General features: G+C 33.0%; 2 protein-coding genes across 2 annotated transcripts in view; one reads left to right on the top strand and one right to left on the bottom strand.

Moving 5' to 3' along the window:
- LOC142341678 (protein rogdi homolog) overlaps positions 1-20,954 on the top strand; it is a 415,549-nt gene that overhangs the window by 117,826 nt on the left and 276,769 nt on the right. The gene's annotated exons all lie outside the window — the stretch shown is intronic.
- LOC142340976 (brachyurin-like) lies at positions 608-11,660 on the bottom strand. The gene is made up of 3 exons (XM_075391777.1): positions 11,172-11,660; positions 8,380-8,470; positions 608-1,594 (listed from the first exon to the last, which is right to left on the bottom strand). The coding sequence occupies exons 1-3, from the start codon at positions 11,446-11,448 to the stop codon at positions 1,087-1,089; spliced, it is 876 nt and encodes a 291-aa protein (XP_075247892.1). The 5' UTR covers positions 11,449-11,660; the 3' UTR covers positions 608-1,086.

Genomic DNA, 20,954 nt, shown 5'->3' with positions numbered 1-20,954 from the left:
ACTCTGATAACAAATTTTCCACTTTTCTTCATGACAAAGCCTGAGCATATGTCATCCAACCACTGTCCTGATTGGCGTCTTAACTGATCAATGCTTGAATGTAATTTTTTTAATCTTACTTTTATTTAAAATTTTTATTTTTCTATTTTCATTTATTCTTGGATAAATTGATAATTCTATGTTGAGCTGAATTTGTTTTCTATTCCGAGAAACCTATGATTCAATTTAAAACCTATCATTAACAAAACCTGCCTTTAAAACAACTTCAAAGCTTCTTCAAAATTGCCTCAATTAAATCTTTTCATTTGCTTTTTTTTCAAATATTTTATCTCAGAATAGGTAAAACGTTTCAGCTAGTTTGAACATTCGTTTATTAAATTTTCTCCCTGGCACGTCAGAAGTCAAATGATCACTGAAGAAATTGTCAGCTTCTACTGGACCTTCATGTTCCAAAGGCAAATGAGAAATTAAAACTACAGTTTGTTTATCTATTGTTTTCAGAATCCTTGAAAGCTTTCATCAACAGTATATCTCTTCGTGACAAGGTCCACTGTACTATACGACAACCATCTGTGATTGCCGACCTCCTAAATAGGTTTAAAACCAATTATTCTTCAAAATTCAACTGATAAAAGTCAAGAAAACTAACAATACAAAGGGCAGCTAAATTTAATGATGACCAATCTCACTAAATTACCGTTTTCCATCATCATAGAATATGCCATATACATTTTTTTCACCTTCGTTGAATATGATTGTGTAATGGCGAGTTCAGGCTATTAGAAGGGTACAAGAACAAGGGTAAACCTATTATAAGGGTCTAAATTTATAATTTTGAAAAAAAGCGTAAAGTGTTGGGTTCTGTTATTGGAGCTTTATATGTAGCACCATGTTATGTTTCACTCAAAGTTGCTATTTGGTTTTTGTTCCTCGCGGAAGCAGTTTTAAGTCCTTTAATGCCTTAAAGCTCTGAAAGACACGATGGTTTGGCAGAAAGATCGACTGAAAGTTAGAAAGAGGACTACTGATTCGTGTAAGCATCTTAGCTGTAACGATTTTGCAGCCAAGAAATTCACTCAATTATGATTAGAAAGAACGGTCAAGGTGTCCACTGTTGAAAAGAAAATCGAAAACAATCGTCTCAGAAATCCATTCATAAGGATGCGGCACACTTGCAAAGTTGCTGCCACCACTGCAGTTTATTTCGGAGTGTTCACTTGCAACAAAATGACTGGCGATTCCCAAAATACATTCTGCAGCTCTGGAATGGCACTGGAGTTTATAAAGGGGGCTTCCCTCATCCAGGTTGCAAATGCTGGCACCGTCTGTGATGGGTTCCGTGCACACTTGGTCATCTGGGCAAAAATCAATCTCGAAGAAACTGGCGAATGAGAAAAAGATTCCACGCAAGAATATTTCGTGTAGTGAGGCGGAAGGGGATGGATGGCGAGCGGGGGTGGATCCGAGACCACATGCTCCCACCTCAGTTCCGTATTCGACGGGTTCACTGCACAGTTCGGCGACTCTGAACATCGGTGCTCTCTTGACCAGTTTGATGAGGGCTATATCATGCGAGTTTGTTGTTAAGTTGTACCTAAAGTATTGAAGAAGAGAAATAAAAATGTCACATCGTCTCATCAAAAGATTCGAAGTGGTCAATAGTGACTAAAAATAAACTCTCCTACACCTAGTAAAGCTCACGTCTGTTCATGAATTGTAGAAATGTTTATATGGAAAGACTTTTGTTCTTTTTATCTTTGATGCTGCTGATGCTAAGCCATCCACAAAGCAATGCCAAAACCACATTTCAACGAAGCAACTTCCCCGATAGTCTCAAGCTGGTTGTATAACCATGTTGCTTGATCGAATCAGCCTAATTATTGTTATTTGTGTCAGTCGCCGACTCATTTTCAATGAAAACATTGGGTTCTCTTCAGTCGTTTGAATTGTAAAAATTAGAAAAAAGGAAAATTATTTCGTCCTATATTTACTCATTTTAGCAAACATTGTCAAAATTTATTAGCATTTACCTAATCGACGGAACACCCTTTGACTACGCTACCTGTATTGCCAAATTCTATGCTTGCATAAAAATTTTTGAGCCAAACATGAAAACTTTGTACCTCACGAAAGACCCGTGCTAGTTTTAAAGTCGAGCTATAAGCAAGCGTCACATTTTGTTGAAGCAAGCTAAAATTCAGCGTAAAAACTTTTTTCGAACTCCAACTCCAATGTTTGCTGCAGGCACAATTGAGTCCTTTCATAGACTATTTGGTTCTATCCTGGTTGTATAATCATACGACAATAACCGAGCATTATCTTTTTAAATTCGAGACCCATGCTTAACCCTAGTCGATACCCTATATGATTATATTGCCAAGATATTGCAAGTTGTTGCAAGACGATCGCTATCTTGCAAGATTCTTCAAAGTTAGTTCCGTCGAGTTTTAAGAGATCGTTTAAAGCAAAAATCAGTTATCTCTAATTATTAAAGCACAACTTAAATCCAGTCAACTATGAGTAAAAGTGTACGGTTTCTTTGAGCGAAGCAATCACAAATTAAAGATCACAGATAATCACAGATTATCTTGCAATATATACTAAATTTTTTTTAAAAAAATGGAAAAGGTTCTACCATTTTCCAAGATTCTGTCAGAATCTTGCAAGATTATCCTAGATAAGCGTTCAATTCTACTATGAAAACGCAGCTAAAGTGAACTGATATCTCAGTTTCCGTTTAATCGAATTGACTAATTTTATTTTCAAAAAATCAGCAAATCGTTGCATCATGGAATTGGTTTCTAATTGCAGGGTGACGCAACATAATGCGTTTCCGGTTATTAAAAATGAAATATTAACGGATGAAAATAAAGAAGTTGGCATTCTTTTCTTTTTCATGCCAGTCATTGGTAATTGACTAACTATGGAAATTGATCATCGATCTTGTGTATCTTTCCAACAAGCGGATTTTTCAAAATTTTGTGTTATGCTGCGTCTCTTTATACTGCTATTTTGTACTGAATGGATTATTAAGACATTTGAGATGTATTAGACGGCTCATAGAAAAAAATGAATATGGTTGATTTCCTCAATATAATATCTTCAGTTAATGTGTATTAAAATGTATGTTGTCTACCGCTCCTAATTGTTAGGCATTGAATGTGAGTTAGCGCTTTCTCAGAAGTGTAAAATCTTTCAACAGTTGCTGCCAGACGATTTGAATATGAATTCTACTAAATTTCAACGGAATTTTTTAGTGCATTCCAATTTTACTTGTGTTGACGTACTTCTGATTTTTTAAGTTCTGTTGATATTTTGTAAAAAAAAACAAGCGTGCATCTTTTGCAGAAAAATAGCTACTTCTGCTATCTTGATAGGAAAAAGTGTTTATTTCACGCTATAAAGTTTTTTTACATTCCTCTATTTTCTTAAGCCGTATATAAAGTCAACGAAAAAAGACCTGCTAGTCTCATTATGTTTTTACTTCCATGGTGTAGCCAGTTGTTATTCAATACAATTGGTTAGAAAAAATTTTTGAGATGTGATTGAATTTTTTACAGAAGTCGCTTTCTGGAAACTTTTTGGTAGAAATTTGTCTTAAAAATTCCAGGAGAAAAACCATCAAATGTTCATGGAGTGCGTTATGAAATGTTCATCCATCTATTTTTAATAACAAATGACTGCAGCTCAATAAATGGCCTCGAAGTGTTAGAAAATAAATCGGCTTTGAGTTTCTAAATACTGAATACAAAGTGATTTGAGATACGTGTTCAAACATATCTGTACAACTTTATCACATATTTTACTACTTTCTTGAAAATAATAGGAGGACGCTTCGTGCAAACTAGATGGCCTAAAATATCAAACAATATTATTTTTTAGGCGGCTCCTACTTAGTTGAAGGGTTGGGGTTGACAAAGTTTATTCAACTATGAAATTTATTCGCTTGAAATTTTAAAAAAAATCTATGACAAACTTTTGAAAATGATCTCATAGGAAGTTTCCGTAGATCTGGGCAAAAACTAGAGCAGTCGCTATTACAAGGATGATTTAAAACATTTATGTGGAAAATATAATCCCATGTTCTGTTGTGATAGTTTAAAATCAAGTCCCACGTGCCATTTAGTTATATAGTCGGCTAATTCCACGTTCGGTTGTGATATCTTGATATCAAGTCACACGGGCCACTGAATTATATATTTGGCTAAATAGTCGTTCTGGTAAATTTAGCAATAGGGACAATTGGGTAAGTTGGCATTGGGTAAAATGGCAGGTTGGGTAAATTGGCATTGGGTATAATGACATTGGGTAAAATGGAACTGAATAAATTGTCCTGACACCGTACATCAAAAAAGAAATGATTAGAATAAAAAACAATTACGATAATTAGGCATTGAATATTGCTTACAGAAACAGTAAAAATTATTTGTACAGTTATAAAATTTCAAAGTAGGAATTATAGAGGTTCATACGGGGGGGGCAATTTCCAAAAAGTTCTGTCTAGTCATCGCAGTTATCGAGCTGTTGGAGTTTTTGGAGTAATCGGATTTTGGATCAATCACAAACAAACAAAAGATGTGTTTTCGAGCCTAAAATGATTACTAAGAAAAGCTGGTGAAACTGGCTCGAGATAAACTTGGTGGACTTAATGTCTGTGTTTTGGTAGTTATGAACGTGCTAATTGTTCCGACCCACATGCGGGGGAGGAACTATATACTCAAATGGGTTTTTTTTGTTCAGTCAATTTTGGCCGATCGATATATTCATCGTAGAGAAATGTGAGTGGTATCATTAAAAAACTCGTCCAGCGTAGAATTCAAAATTGAAAAGATTTTTCTGAATTTTGTTTTTTCGAGGAGTTATCGAGGTTTAAATTTTTGTGTGAACACAGGACATTTTGTTCACTTTTGGCATAATTTTTGTTCAAATTAGGGTTTTTTCTGTAAAACTATTAATTCAAGATTACATTTCATGCTAATAAATGAAACAATTTGGCCTTCCTAATAGACGAAAGGCAAAAAAGCTAGTTTTGGTCTCATGGCTGGGTTTATTATAAAAAAAACTCGAAATCTATTTGAGAGCTGTTTTTTTTTAGCTATTCTTCGCATTTTTTCTTGTTTTTAATCACCTATAGAATAGTCACTTTTCATATCGAGTTTTTGTTGCTGACAAATATAACTTACAGTCAAATGAAGCTCAATCAACAAAAAATCCGTTTTCAAAGAGTCGTTCCTGTTTTCTTTTGGCTTCTATTCTGAGTTTTCGTAATTTTTAAGGAAATTTTGATTCCTTCTGATATTTTACTAATGTTAAAAACAATGTTATTGATTTTACGGTTTAGGAACGAGAAGGCTCGCCAACTTGTTTTAATTGAGCTTTTTGATTAATATTTCTACTAAATTTTTCGAGTTTGGTACCTTTTTTAACTCAAGAAGGGTTCTAAATAAGCTTTTGTTTCCTACTTCGTTTAAATTTACAGGGAGCAGTGGCCTAACGTCTGCTGCCTCAACTTTTAAAAAATCCTTGAAAAAATAGCTGTACATTTGCTTCCTGTAAGAGTTTTCTGAAATTAAATTTTAGCCGGTTTTTGAAAAATAGACCTAAAAATTACAAAAAGTGCATGATTTGTTTGCGATTTATTGAAATATTTCATTTAATGAACAATCTATTTTGCCAATATATGGACTAAATATTTGTTTTTGTTGTACGCTGAGAAGAATCGGGGCTAGGGGTCAATTTATCGTGGATTCTTACAATCAATAATTATTCGGATTATATTAGGGCGATCATTCTCAAAATTTTTTGTGCAGTTTCGTTATTTTATGTTGATTACTGACATGAATTATTTCAAATGGCGGCCCAATCAATGACTATCAATCCTATTTAAACAAAATTAGGCCATATGAAAACATAGTTTGTCTTCAGAGAAAAACTCATAGTTTAGATGGCTTTGAAAATGTTTTTATAAATTTTAAATGATTTCCTTTAGTTTTAGATTCATTTGTAGAACTTTTTGCAGCCGCATGACAACGTGCTATTAATAAATGATTCAAATAGGTTCCTAAGGAGCTGCAGATGAGCCTATGCAATGCGTTCGATTATTATCTAATGCCTCTCATAACTTTGTATATGTATTTGTTTTAAGAGGATGTTAGTGAAGTTTTGATATTTGTCAGTTTTTAATCTTATTTCTGTCCAAATGTAGCTTAGTCTCAAATTATAGTACAGTGAAAAATAAATTCCAAGCGGAGAAAAAAAATACTCTTTATATTGGTATTATTTTAAGTAATGCTTTTTGGCTTACTTAGTACAAAATTTGATGAAAGTTTTGTGAATTTTTGCATGTTTTCCTGTATTTGAAGTTGTTGTTTATTCCTTTTCAGCTAAACATAATAATTATAGCGCTAATTGGCATTGAAAAACTACGCTAATTAAAATTTTTAACGACTTCTGTGAATAGCTGATTGTTTTAACGACTGCGAAGCCTTTCTCTCAAAACTTCTTTGATTTCTGTCTTTGCCTGTAATTGTGGTTCTTTCCGTTTTCCTACGGCATATCCCTGTCAATGAAAAACCCTAATTGCTTCTATAGACGGTTAAACGAATCTATTTACTGATTTTCGATTAGAGCTAAAAGTTTTAATGACTTCCAGATAATTATTTTAAGAAAATAATTTTGTATTTCCCAACTTTTGCTTTTTTCCCAAGTATCTGGGTTGTTATTTGTTGTCTTTTCAACTTATCACACTAAATGTAGTTGTAACTGCCATTGACGAAATGCGCAAAAGAACCTGTTCAATTACTGCAGTTAAGAGCCAATAGTTTTGACAACTGCGCATCCGTGCTCTTGCAAAATTTTTTAGGACATTTTGCCTCTAAATGTCGTTCTTTTTGTTTTGATTCCGTATTTTCTTGAAAATTAAACGCTTTGAACGTTTCCATGACTGTTTAACTGAATCTGTTTCCTGATTTCAGTTCATTGTTATAGTTTATATTTTATAGACTTTCAATTATTTTCTTTATAGAAAACATTTTTGTTATTCCATTTTTTAAGGTCTTTGTCGCCTACAAGTAACTAAGTCTTATTATTGACAGAACTCAATATTTTTTGCTCTAATCCCTTTTGCTGTTGGTTATGTTTTGACAGATGTTTATAGGGCTTAGAAATGTGTTTTCATTAGAATTTTGCAAGTTTCCGATCCTGGTCAGTATTTTTGGTGTTCATTTTGTTGTCTTTTCCACAAAGACGCTTTACTTAGAAGACCAAGTTGAAATCAAAGGGACTGAAAAAAATCATTTAGGGCTTTCATCAGTTTATAATTTTTAATGGTTTTTTTTATTGTATTATAGATATAATGGATTTAACACCGTGGCTTCAATAAATTGTTCGCGGAATTTCTAGTTCACCCGTATTTGCTGTTTTTGCCGTCCTACGATTTGGCTTCTTTAATAACAAGCACAACTGGATTCCCGAGCAGTTGCAAAATGATCTGTTTTTGTTTAAAGCTCACAGCTTATAGTTTGTTGGAACTATTAAAAAAATTTCTTTTAAAAAATCAGTTGATGTCACTTTTATATTATTTCTATCAATTTTGTAGCTTAGTCTCTTTAACGATAGTTCGCATCTTTTTTCCAGTAGACCAAAATCCAATCGTTATAATAGTTTTATTTTCAACCAATGGTGTCTTGGGTTTGGTTCGACGAATTTTTATTAAAAAAGTGTGCGACTTTTGGATATCCGCTCATTCTGAGTTTTCTGTTTCCTTTCCACATTATCACAATAATGGGTTGGCCCAATTGGCGCTGTTAGCTTTTCAGTCGTCCAGCATATTACGGATAACGACACGTCTCAATTGCTAACGGATAAATTAGCCTTCCTAATGAGCCGAATTGATTCGAAGTGCTTTCGTTTCAATCAATTTAAAATTGGTTGTTTTCAAAAAAAAAGAATTGTATTTTTGAACTCTGTCCTTTTTGCTCTTTATTGTCGCCCTGTCACTGAGTCGCATTATTGAGAGGTCTTATGTCTTATCCAGTGAACATCTAATGAAGTAAAGGTTGATTTGTTTAGATAGGGTTTTATAAGATTCCTGCTTCATTTTGTTGTTTTCTGTTTTTTAAATATTTTCATCGAGTTTTGGTCGTAATTAATGTTTGCTAGTATTTGTTTTTGGGTGTATCTCATCCAGTACTCTCATTTAGGGTATGTCTCATGGGCTCTCTAATCCAGCTTTAATTGCTTGCTGAAGGATATGAGAGTTTTTGAACCTTTTCTTTCTCTTCCTCATTTGGCAGACTAATAAATGAAAACGTGGATGGGCGGGATCGGAACATCATGTGCGAACGCACATTTCCGAGCCTCCTTGTAACTATTACTAACATGGGATGTATTACGATGGCCTTGGCCTTGTACGTCTTCTTCTGCTGACTGCCAGTGGTGAAGTTTCCAATCTCAATGAACACATTGCGAACTAAAACCAATTAACTCACTTGCAAGTTACTTTTGAAAGATCCCCAAGTGAAGTATCCCCCGGAATAGGTAATTTCACCTGCATTGAACACCACATACTTTTTGTGTAGCTGAGGTTTATTGGCGCAATGAGCGCGAGGGGAATATCGAACTCTCATCCAAAACGAAAAAAAAGTTCAAAAGCAAAGAAACACATTCAGAAACGCTTTTCACATTTAATCTCGCAAGACCAGTTGCGATTACCGTTTGGTTTACTGTCGGCACGCCGTCCATACCGGAATATGTACGGTAGAAGGGGGCAAGTTAAGCATGCACGCATATCTTACATGCATTCACAATTTTACTTGACGGTAGAGACTCTTGCAAGCGAAGATTGTGCAGGCAATTATAATTTCCTCTTCAACTCTAAGAAAAAAAGAGAAACCTCAAATCTGACTCATAGATTTTTAAAAAAAAAACAGATGGAGAGGTTTTATATTTCTGAAAAAAAATAAATTGTAAAATTTAGTGTACTTTCAGAGCAAACAAATAAATTTAGCTCGTCCAGAAACGAGCACTTCAAGTTTTCTTCTTCAATCTTAAATATTTTTCACAACAGAGCTATCCAGTATGGACACAGGCTTTTTTGAACGCACAAAAGTTCGGATATAAGTAGACATCCCCGTCTCGTCATCGCGGTCTGACATCGTGGTCTGGACATCGCGGTCTTAGAGTAAGCTATCTGCATTATGGAAAAATGGAAAAAGTGTAAGTTCCGTAACATTTCAATGGTAGTTTTTATTCTCTCAGACAACTGGCCAAACTGTCAAGCTGAAATCTTAGTTCAATTTAAGAACATTAAATATTTTTAATATCTTCCCCAAGGTTCTCAAAAATCGAATCAAAGTTGCTGATTGACGTAACTACTAATTTGGTAGCTAAATGCTTTTCTGATTTTTTTTGCTGAATCAGTCTCGAATTTTTACAACAAGTAAATTAAAATTGTAACCATATAGTTAATATAGTTAAATACACTTGAAACAAAAAATACTTCAAATCATTCAAGCAAAATAATAAACAACAATCAATTTTCTTAACGAAACCCATTTTAAATTTTTCTCCCGATTGTTGTCTTCCTAAAAAGAAGTTGTCTCCCGATTGTTGTCTTCCTAAATATTAAAAGCTCCTACGTTACTATTCAAAAAAAATTTTTTTATTTTCTGAGAGCAAGAAAACATTTAACGTTTTCATAAAAATGTTTTCATTTTCTGCCAACCGAAGCCATTTTGGTAATTTATTCCATTTTTGTACGCGTTGACGAACAATCAGGTTCATTCCACAGTTGGGTTTGACATTCTGTCTAATTTGGAAATGCTTTGTTTGAGTGTTTTGATGAAGACTCAGATACCCGAAATTTTTCAAAAAAATTTTCTTGCCTAGCTATATCATAATGAAATTTGATTAGCGACATTAGCTGGTAGGTTCTTTGTCTGTATTAGCAGCTCTCTTGCTTTTTCAAACTTTTTGCGTAAAAAGAACACAATTATACCCCAGTTAATCTGTCGATTCAGGCGTTTTAGGTTTTTGCGGATAACTTTTGAAAAAAAAGATTGCCGAAAATGATAAGTTTGAAAGCACTAGTGATTTCAAAAGAAGAATGCGCGCGTTCATTTAGAGAAGAGATTTCAGGAGCAAAAATATGGCTCTCATTGTTGATTGACTTTTATTTTAAATACTGTTATTCATTGAGAAGGATTTTACCCGTTTGAGAGTAACTGGCCACTCAATCATCATTTCTCATTTTCATTTGTATGTTCCAATTAGGTTCTTCAAATTGACATTTGCAGCCCATTTGTTGTGAGCAGACTATAACCATTATTGACTAGGCGGAACTCAGACAAGAACGATCAGATTAGATAAAATATTTGATTCATAGGCTCATTATGACAAATTCTGTTTTTCTTCCCTGGTGATGAGCGGATTCAAATCGTGAAAGAACCTTGCAAGATGATTCAAAACTTGCAAGATAATAATCAAGGCGAACAAATCACGGTACAAATGTTTCAGAAAACAACCTTTAAGCAAATTATTGTTTTTTAAACAAGTTACAGAACAGAAATCAATGAAAACATTTTTGGCCAAACCTTGCAAGAATGTTGAGAGACTTTATATTCTGGAATACCTATTAGAGTGTTTTTGGAAGTTACAACTAACTAAAAATCAAATGAATTGACTGTAACAAGAATTTTGATCAGCAGAACTGGTTGAAGCTGACTTTGTATCTAAATAGTTTTTGAATGTGAAATCTTGCAAGAATCTTGCAAGTTTCTTGCAGAATTTTGAACTCAAATGCATTTTTCCAACAAATAGATATAAACATCTCGAGCTATTTAAATCCTTCATTTTAAACTTCAATTTACGCAATAAACGACGAAATAATTTTCATTTTTCTTCTGAGTTTTTCCACACAATCTGCCTTCAAATTTTGTTGTCGCAGCGAATCTCTTGATTTTCTGGATTCTATTTATGTCATATTTTGGTCAGCAAACTTTGAATTCATACAAATTTGTATGAATTCAAAGTTTGCTGACCAAAATATGACATGAAAAGAATCTGTTCACTGTAAAATGAAACACTTGAAATACTGTGATTCAGTACGACAATCCTCTGAATTTGTTATGTTCAGCCTATGATTCAGAATGGCTGAACTTTTGTGAACTTACGTTCATATTGATGATCAGATACATGATCTACACATCTAGCTGCAGTTAAAACCCACCAGCGGTCGATCACAACTCCTCCGCAAACCTTGTCCCGATATGGCATATTGATACGAGCGAAAAACTTCTTGTCAATCGTAGGGACACCATTCACTATATTCGTAATAGTCTTCTCACGTTTCAGAGAAATTTGTTCTTTTACAGCTGCGGGATTACCTGATAAAGGTGCCACGCAAGACAGTGAAATTATCAAACACCAGAGATACGAACAAATTGACATAATATTTTCGGTGATTTCTGATTAAAATTTTAAGTGTTTTGTTTTAAAATTAGATTTCTGTAAATTTGACCTATTTTTTTAAACTGATAGTATAAATGTCACCAAAAATGGATTTTGTAAAAACCTTCGAATTTTTGACAACTGAGAAAACGGAAAGAAAATAGACAATAAATAAGTTTTCTGTTGATTATAAATAACCTCTGCTTATGACGTTTTTGTCATTCAGATAATCATCCAATCTAAGCGTAGAGTGAGATCTAATTTTAAATGAAAGGTTAGAGTTGAGAGCAAGTTTGAATTCTATCGAAGAGGTCACAACAACTCTTCAATGAAATTGATGATATTTTCGTATCTTAAATTGCACCTTGCGGGCGTATCACAAATACGCAAACGTTAAGTTCAGAAATCAGTCAACAATAAAAGATCTTTAAATAAGGACTGTTTACAAAAATTTTATACATCATGCATTAGCTCATAATCACCACTGAAAAAGAGCAAAGTTTCTGACAGTTTTGATTGAACGACTGTTTATTGTAGTGTCAAGTTTATCCAAATGTCAATAAATACAGTTGTATTTGGTAAACAAACCATAGGAAATACATCATCTACTTGTAAAAATGCAGTCTCTATTCGTAATATTGAATGATCTCTCTAAACCGATCTCTCGAATGATGTTTGTTCGTTTGTTTGCAGTTTGCCAAATTTTTGTTGTTTCAAATTCAAATGAGCTCAGTATCAAGTGATTGGCTCAATTCTGGTGGATATCTTCTGATATATCACTACCCACCCCCCTCTCTCAGTAGAAAACAGCATTTCAATATTTTAGGCCATTTGATATTTCACCCATTTTAGGCCTATTTGTCATAGACCACATGCACTGCTTTAATATATAAAGAATTTTGAATTATTTATAAAATCTGAAAAACAAAAGCAGACTGGAAAGTTAAGCGACGTAAAAGCTAGCCGAATGGCATATAATCTTTCTGAAATAATACCTTGCTAGTCCTTACAGTCATGGAATCGGAAAAAATTTTCAAGTTTAGTTGCTAGAGGTCAACAACTCCTGCACCAATTCAATTCTATTTAATGATTCTAAAGGATGGTACTCTCATTCTACAAATATCGGAGCAAGCTTGAATTGAGTTGCATCCATTGTGAACATTCCATTATAAAAACTGATCACAGGATTTTTCTCTATGCTCCCTTTTTGATTTTTGTCGTGGTCGATAACACGGGTCAAAGAATTCAATAAGTTGAATTTTAAAATAAATTTTGAACTGAAAATATACAAAAAATAGCTTGTATTTTATAGTAGTTATCTATGCAAAAATATACAGAGAAAATTTAGATTAGCTAAAAATATTTTACATGATTGGCAAGTGAATAGAACTTAACTTCGAATCCCGGAGATGATTTTCTATTTTCATCAACATTTCATGAGAATCATATATGGCTTGGATACAATCGAGTTCATTAGTTGGAGGTCAGTGGATGTTAGAATCAGTGGGAATTAGGAAAACAGAATCACCCGTTCTTGATCCATGAGCTAATGGACTAGCTGAAAGAGCAGTTCAGACAGTGAAGCGGGCACTTCAAGCGTGAAGTCCCAACCTTAATGTGTCATTTGGAGCATTCCTGCAAAGGGCACTGATGACACATCGCAACACTTCAAAGACGAGGAGCAAAACTCTTGTTGGGACGCAGAGTGAGACTACCAGCAAAAGCAGAATTCGACTTGTGCGAACCCATTCTATTCAATGCCAACGAAAAGACAAAGACAGTTCCTGCTACCTTCATCATCAGGAAGGGCTTGAACCCATCTTTCATACAGTCCGAAAACTCAGCACTGACTATTCTAGTGAGCGACAACCAAATTGCGAGACTAGACGAGGACAATGTGAAAACTGAACCAGCAGTGGAGGAGACCATATCTCAATCAGAACAACAACTTCAGAGCACAGATGTGGGACCTTCACTTCAAGATGAAGCTTCTGCAGCCACATCATCTGCAGAGCACCAACAACCCGAAACCGCAGAGCCCTCACGAACACCAACAAGAAACAGAAAACAACCCGACAGATTTAGAGAACCTATACCCACAAACTTGCTTAAAAAAGGAGGGAGGATGTGATGGTTTCAAAGAAACATCAAGAAATTTAGAAGTTTTCTTCATTAAAGTTTCAAAGAACGAAAGGAGAACTTACCTGACGAACTTTATTGCTGTGTCGATAAGCAATGGCCACAAAACTAAACTCAATTCTAATTTTGTTTTGGCGCTATCATTATCTTATTGACCTACCAATCATATGTCAGAAGTAAATTTTCCCATCAACAGAAACCTGATTCTAACATCCACCGACCTCCAACTAATGAACTCGATTGTACCCAAGCCATATACGATTCTCGTGGAATGCTGATGAAAATAGAAAATCACCTCCGGGATTCGAAGTTAAGATCTATTCACATGCCAATCTTGTAAAACAATTTTAGCTAATCTAAATTTTCTCTGTATATTTTCGCATAGATAACCACTATAAATACAAGCTAATTTTTGTATATTTTCAGTTCAAAATTTAATTTAAAATTCAACTTACTGAATTCTTTGACCCGTGTTATTGACCACGACAATTTTCTTTGCATTGGGGATGCTGAAGTCACAAGAGATATTAATTCCGTGGAAGATTTATTACTATCACAAAAAAACTTGAGGCAGAAAATTTGCTGGTATCCATATCGACAAATGACAAATCTATCATGTCATCATAATTTGCTGTAGCAAGTTTGAAAAAATCAGTATTTAGTGAAGAACAAATCTCAAGATCACTCTTTTTGATGAGATGGGAGGTTTTGGAGCTTTTATAGCAGTGTAAATCTTTGTTGCGAAGCATGCAAAATTGTGTAAGGAGCTTTGTTTGTCGAATCAAGAGCTCGTGGAGCTGGCTGTGTGTCTCTTCCTATCCAGACGGAAACTACGAATAATGAGTAGAGGACCTCATGCAAGTTTCAATTCAGAAACTGTCTTACATCAGTGTGGTCGGATGTTTTAGCGAATACCAAAACTGTGCGGCTGTGCATTGTGAAGAATTCCTAATTAGACAAAGAATTTCAAATGTTCCAGCTTTAGTTGGTAGATTTTGAAAATCTGAATTCCGTTGAGGGATTTGAGTGTATATTTCCGCCGCCTCAACAGGAACAAGAGTAGGCGCTAACTTCGAGTATCTCTTGCAACGTGCAAAATGCACATCCGACGACTGAGAATCTACCAAGAAACAAAAACGTTTTCACAGAGGTCTTGATTGCAAGCTTAAAATCAATAAGCCCGACAAATGTAAGCCCGATATTGGGAGCCATGCAAAGAACAAAGTTGGTTCAGGAGTTTGTTATGGCACGGTAAAGAAGGTCGGAAGCACAAGTTCAACGAAAACGAGAAACATTGCAAAAAATAACTAAATCAGCCATTAGAATGTATGCAAGCAATTGCTTCAAAACTCTCATTTCATGTCGCTTGATATATTTTGTTTTGTTATATGTGCGTTTGTAATGCTTTCTACTCCTTCTAAACTTGATTGGGTCTTCAACTATTGTTGAGATCTCTTTAATAGTCACTTGCGCTCTCCGGCGCAGGATTTTTGCCTCGTTTTTATTTCTGTGGGATTTCCTCCCATATTATAACTGGTGTGTTTTTTTTCAAAAACTCGTGATGATTATAACTTCCCGTCAATCTTTAGAACAAGTATAGGAGAAACTACTACTTTTACTTTCGTTATCTGCGCTGCGCTTATTTAAGATTCATCATTTTGTTAAAATTTAAAATTGGCTGCAGAAAGTCCGTCAAATTCGTTCATTGTGTACGTATGAGGGTATTGTTTGAACAATTTCTGCGTACTCGTAGCAAGGTTTTTTATTGGGCACGAAACAAGGGGAAATTGGGCTGTTACAGGATCGCAAAAGCGAGGAAAATTTTTTTTGAATTATGCAATTTTTAGGTATATTGATGAAGAAACCGTCCCCATTTGAGAAACCAGTAAGTAGTGGATAAAACAAGGATTCCAACCACCAGTAAAAATTGTCCCTTTCTCCTAACGCCAATCGCGCATGTCGAATCGAGCCAAATTTTACTGTTTGTTGGAATCCTTGTTTTATCCACTACTATATATTAGCTCTAAATTCAATAAAAAATCAATTTAAATCAAAAATAAAACAAAAAATCAAAAAATCAAAGTAAAATTTACATTTCACTCTTTAAGAGCGATTCACTCTTATTCGGAGTGATCCCCCAGTAGAAAGATCGCTCTTTTTCGCTCTTAAAGAGTGATTCCCTCTTTTTTGATATTTTTTTTTATATTTTTTTATACTTTTTATTTCAAATTATCTATACTCTTCAATAAATTTATATTTTCTTTTACTTTTTCTATATTTATTCCATTATTAATAAGAAATGATACAAAATTATAGTATTTACATGAACAATTTTCCTCTGTTTGGACAATAACTAAAGGACTTACAGCTCTAGGATTTTGTCTCTATCTAATAAGCTTCTACTAAATCCTCTAGTTAATTCTACATCTGGATGTTGTTTCCTTACATGAGCCCGTATCCCATCATATTTCACAACAGAAGTACCATATGGACAATTAACTTTAGCTGAAGTACAACTTCTACATGTATACTTACTCTCGTCAAAATCAGTTAGTGGTTTTACATAATTACACTTATTACAACTTCTAATTAAGACTTCTGGGCTAAGGTTAGGGTTATGGGTAGGGTTAAGGTTAGGGTTGAGGTTAGGGTTAATGTTGGGTTTAAGGTTAGGGTTAAGGTTAGGGTTAAAGTTAGGATCTGAGTTAGAGTTAGAGTCATAGATAGAACCAGAACTAGAACCAGAACTAGAACCAGAACAAGAACCAGAACCAGAAACAGAACTAGAACTAGAACTAGAGCTAGAACTAGAACCAGAACTAGAACTAGAGCTAGAGCTAGAGCTAGAACTAGAACTAGATTCATTTTTTAAAGAACAACCCCACGGAGAAAAATTATTAGCACAAATACCACTTAGTATTATATTACCACACATACATTTATCAGTTTTATCTTTATGACATGATTCATAATGATATTTTAAAACAGCAATGTTTCCATATTTATAGTTACACTCTAAGCATTTATAATAGGGTAAACTTTAAAATTTACCTAATCATAGGACTTTGTCCACCAGTGGAACTGCATCGCGGATAATATTTAACCATGATTTCAATTAAATCTTTAGTATGATCTTTAGATGTGATAGACTCTGCTAAATATTTATTTCCTAACGTATTGAGTGTATTAGTTTTACATCTCTTATCCAAAATCAATTCAAGCTCTCATTCTTTTTTATCTCTAACAAAATTTATAATCTCTTCTCTAAATTCTTCATTATTTCCATATAGTCTGGTTAAAAACTTTCCTCCCTTTCTATTGAAAATTCCCATCTCTTCATTAACGAAGTCACAGCTACACCGATTTATATATTCTTCTTGTATTGCTTTTCGTAGATCAGTGAACGAACTTTGTTCGTGGTTCTCCAACAAGCTTTGCTCGTGGTTCTCCAAGCTACTTCGCAGATCATTATCCAACTCTTCTGCATATCCAACGTTAACTAATGTATTTACTCTACTCAACATTGTGCTTGCTCCCATTGCTACACTCCCAGCATTTCTTGATATTATATCAGGATAAATATAACTAAATATAAAGAAACCTGAGCTTATAATTCCACCAATAGTTGATAAAATTTTTATACCCTTTCCCATAATCATTTATTTAGTTAAAACATCATTCTGTATTTTAATATTATTTAATTTAAGAAGTTTATTAAAAATAGAATTTATAGTTATCGTGATTAATAACATTTCTATCTGTTGTATTTATCATGAGTGGTTTCATATATCCTATAGGTTTATTTATATCTTCTCTTTCTAATTTATCTTTTAAACTAAGAGCTTTTAAATCAAGGAAACCAACTCTTGAATCATATACCATTGTTCTATTACTATTAATAACAATAAAAGTATTTTCCTTCTTATTATATTTAATTATACCATAACGAAGTTTATCTGACATGCCATCTGTACGATTATAAGTTTTACTATTTGACTCATTAATTATTTTTTACCAAAGTCATGTTCACATTTATATATCTCATTAAAGTTTTTAAATAGATCAGGTCCATTATAAGTTGTTAAATAAATAGTATCACAAATCATACTTGCCGTATTAATTATTTGAGCTGGTTATGACACATTACAGTCATTTTAATTTTATAATGTCTACCTTCAGTAAAATAATAAGCTATATCCTTATTTAACCTATCACCCATATCATCACGTACTATTACACAATTTTGAAACTTATGCATTTTATTTTTTGTGATCATATTTATATCACATTTATTAAACCCAGTATAAAACTTATTAGACTCAGGATCTATCCAGTCTCTGTGATCTTTACACACTATAACTATTTTTTTAGCTTGGTCTTGGTTTTGGTTTTGGTCTTGGTTTTGGTCTTGGTTTTGGTCTTGGTTTTGAATTGAATATAATTTTAAGTATTGTCTAATAAAATATGTTTTCCGTGTACCAGTTCCACCATAAACAATAGTATGTAATGGTGACTTTTCATATTCAAATCTAACTAGATTCCTATTCATAAATCAACCAAAGTCTTCTTCCAGTTTTGTGTATTTACTCGGTATTGAATCATATATTATAAAACAAAATATAATTATAATAAAAAGAAAAAAAAAGTATACCACCTTTATCCTTTTTTGTATATAAATATTATTATATAAAAAAATGCTTATCCTAACTTTTGAGGAATTCAACAATAAATTTAATATTGATAATAATGCTATGAGTGATATCAGAATAAAAGATATAGGAAAAGATATAAGTCTAACACCAATTGAAATAGTAATGAGAGATGAGACTCCAGATAGTATCCGTGAAACGGCTTCACCGATCTGCGAAGCAGGTTCCTTGATCGGGGAACCTAACTTCAACCATATTGTCAATCTACATCCAACTGATGGTACACCTTGGGTTTTAGTTATATGAAGAGAAGGTGGTCCTGTGTATTACTTTGATAGTTTTGGTGTAGAAACCCCACCATTATTTTTAGAAGAATATGTTGATCTAGACTCAAATGAGAGAATACAACAATATGATGAATCTTATTGTGGGGCTTATTGTTTATATATGATCTATCTTATTGATAGAGGATTTAGAATTAAAAGTGCTCTAAAAATTCTGGTTAATCAATGTAAGTATCCAGGAATATATAGTGAGTGTTTTTGTTAAGATTGTAATGTTAATGATAAATATAATGTTAATGATAATGATAATGATTTTGTTGTTGATAATGTTAATGATAATGATAATGATAATCCCAATGTTAATGATAATGATAATGTTGATGATAATGTTAATGATAATGATAATGTTAATGATAATGATAATGTTAATGTTAATGATTATGTTAATGATAATGATAATGACATTGATAGTGATCTACGAAGTAGCTTTGCTAATAATGTTAATGATAATGTTAATAATAATAATAATAATAATAATAATAATTATAATAATGTTAATGATAATGTTAATTTTATTCAGGGAACCTGCTTCGCAGATGATAATTTTATATATCAGGGAACCTGCTTGGCTAGCCACGAGCAAAGCTCGTTCGCAGGTCTATTTGGTGGAAAACATGATCAAACATCGGTGGAACCGGTTCCCGGATGAACGAAGTCCCAGGGCGAAGCATGGACGAAGTCCTGTCAAAAGGGTAAACCTAATAACAATAGTCCTACTAACACTATCTCTGTAAATACAAATGAAGATCTACAATCATGGCTAAATGATGATAATATAATGACTGAAGCCACATTCCCAGAAAACATTAGATGTATAATATCTGGTCCCAGTGAATGTGGTAAGACATTCTTATTAAAAAAACGAATTCTAGCTAGTATATATATTGATATGTTATACATCATTGGACCTACTGGTGATCAATACAATGGATTAGAAAGAATAAACCCAAAAGCAATTATAGAATTTATTAAAGATATAAAAGATTTACCATCTCCTGATAAACTACCCAAAGACTTAAAGAAACTAATGATTTTCGATGATGTTGGAGCCAAAGAACCAGTTATTAATGAATACCTTTGTAGAGGTAGACATAATTATTGCAATATGATATATCTTAATCAAAACCTGTTCTCTCTGGATAGACAGAGTGTTAGAGAGAATTGAAATCTATTTATTTTATTTGAACAAAGAGTTAAAGTCCTTATATCTATATATCAAGATTTCTTTAATAATGTTGAACTTAGTTATAATGATTTTGCTAATATATGTAATAAGGCATGGAAGGAGCCTCATAATTATATTGTCATTGATATAACTTAAAAAAATATTAATGGTAAACTAAGAATTAATTGGGATCGGAGAGTTTTGAAGTTAAGTTTAAGCTTATATCTACACCAGATGGGGCTTCGCCCAGCTAGTTACACTAGATGTTAAGTAAAACTTAATACATCACCTTTAAAGTCTATAGGTCTTCCATGCTCATCTTTAATATGAAACTCTAAATATTCTATTCTATCTTTAGTTATATTTTGATATAAGATATTAGTTGGTATAATATTTAATAGATAGCAGTGTCGTTCTGTTAGAGTAAAAGTCTATAGTATGTCTGTGTTATTCCCATTATCTTTAACACCAGATACCACATTACGATGAATGTTAATAGTACTAAAACCCATAATATCAACAATTTTCTGAGATGTATTTTTACCTTGTTCATATACTATTTTTCTAACGCCCAGTAATGGGGCTATGGAATTTTCTATGTCAAAGTTAAATGCACCTTGTTTTACTTCCATTAAACTTTTCATTGTATTCTTATCAGATTCTATTATAATATAACCATTTGTTTCTTCTTTTAATAATTCTGCTTTTTCGAATAATTAATATGCTCTTGGTATAATAGCTAAAATACGGGTATCTGACCATGTTTCGCCTTGGGTAACATATAAGAATTGATTGTTCCTTCTATTCACATTAAACACCGAATTATAAACAGATAATCTAACTAAACCTAATTTTGACGAGTTAAGTATAGGTTCACTAAAGTTAAACTTTTTTGTTGGTTTTATCATTCTAAAGTTAAGTGTATGCTCTTATTTAGTTTTAGTTAAAGCTTCATGTATATTTTGTAGTTCCCTTAAGATTAAATTGTCTGTCAATTTTTATCTAATAAAAATGGATTTTAATTTGGATACAACTTATAGTTATAATAATGATACACACAAAATTAAGATTATAAAATGTAAACCTAATAATCTAGCAACAATGAATACAGTCAAAACGAACATTAATACCATTCTCAATAGAGAAGAGAATCATTTAAATTTGCGTGATTCATATCTAGAGATAGAGTTTGTTGTATCAGATGATGCT

The sequence above is a fragment of the Convolutriloba macropyga genome, chromosome 6, assembly GCF_964194025.1.
Source record: "Convolutriloba macropyga chromosome 6, txConMacr16.3, whole genome shotgun sequence".
NCBI classification, from domain to species: Eukaryota; Metazoa; Xenacoelomorpha; order Acoela; family Convolutidae; genus Convolutriloba; species Convolutriloba macropyga.
Note: the sequence above shows the minus strand (reverse complement) of the source record. Positions and strands in the feature narration are given on the sequence as shown.

Coding starts and splice junctions, on each gene's coding strand:
- LOC142340976 (XM_075391777.1), bottom strand. CDS start 11,448: ATGTCAATTTGTTCGTATCTCTGGTGTTTGATAATTTCACTGTCTTGC. Junction 8,471..11,171: donor ATCTGATCATCAATATGAAC/GTAAGTTCACAA, acceptor AATTGGTTTTAG/TTCGCAATGTGTTCATTGAG. Junction 1,595..8,379: donor GCCATCGTAATACATCCCAT/GTTAGTAATAGT, acceptor TCAATACTTTAG/GTACAACTTAACAACAAACT.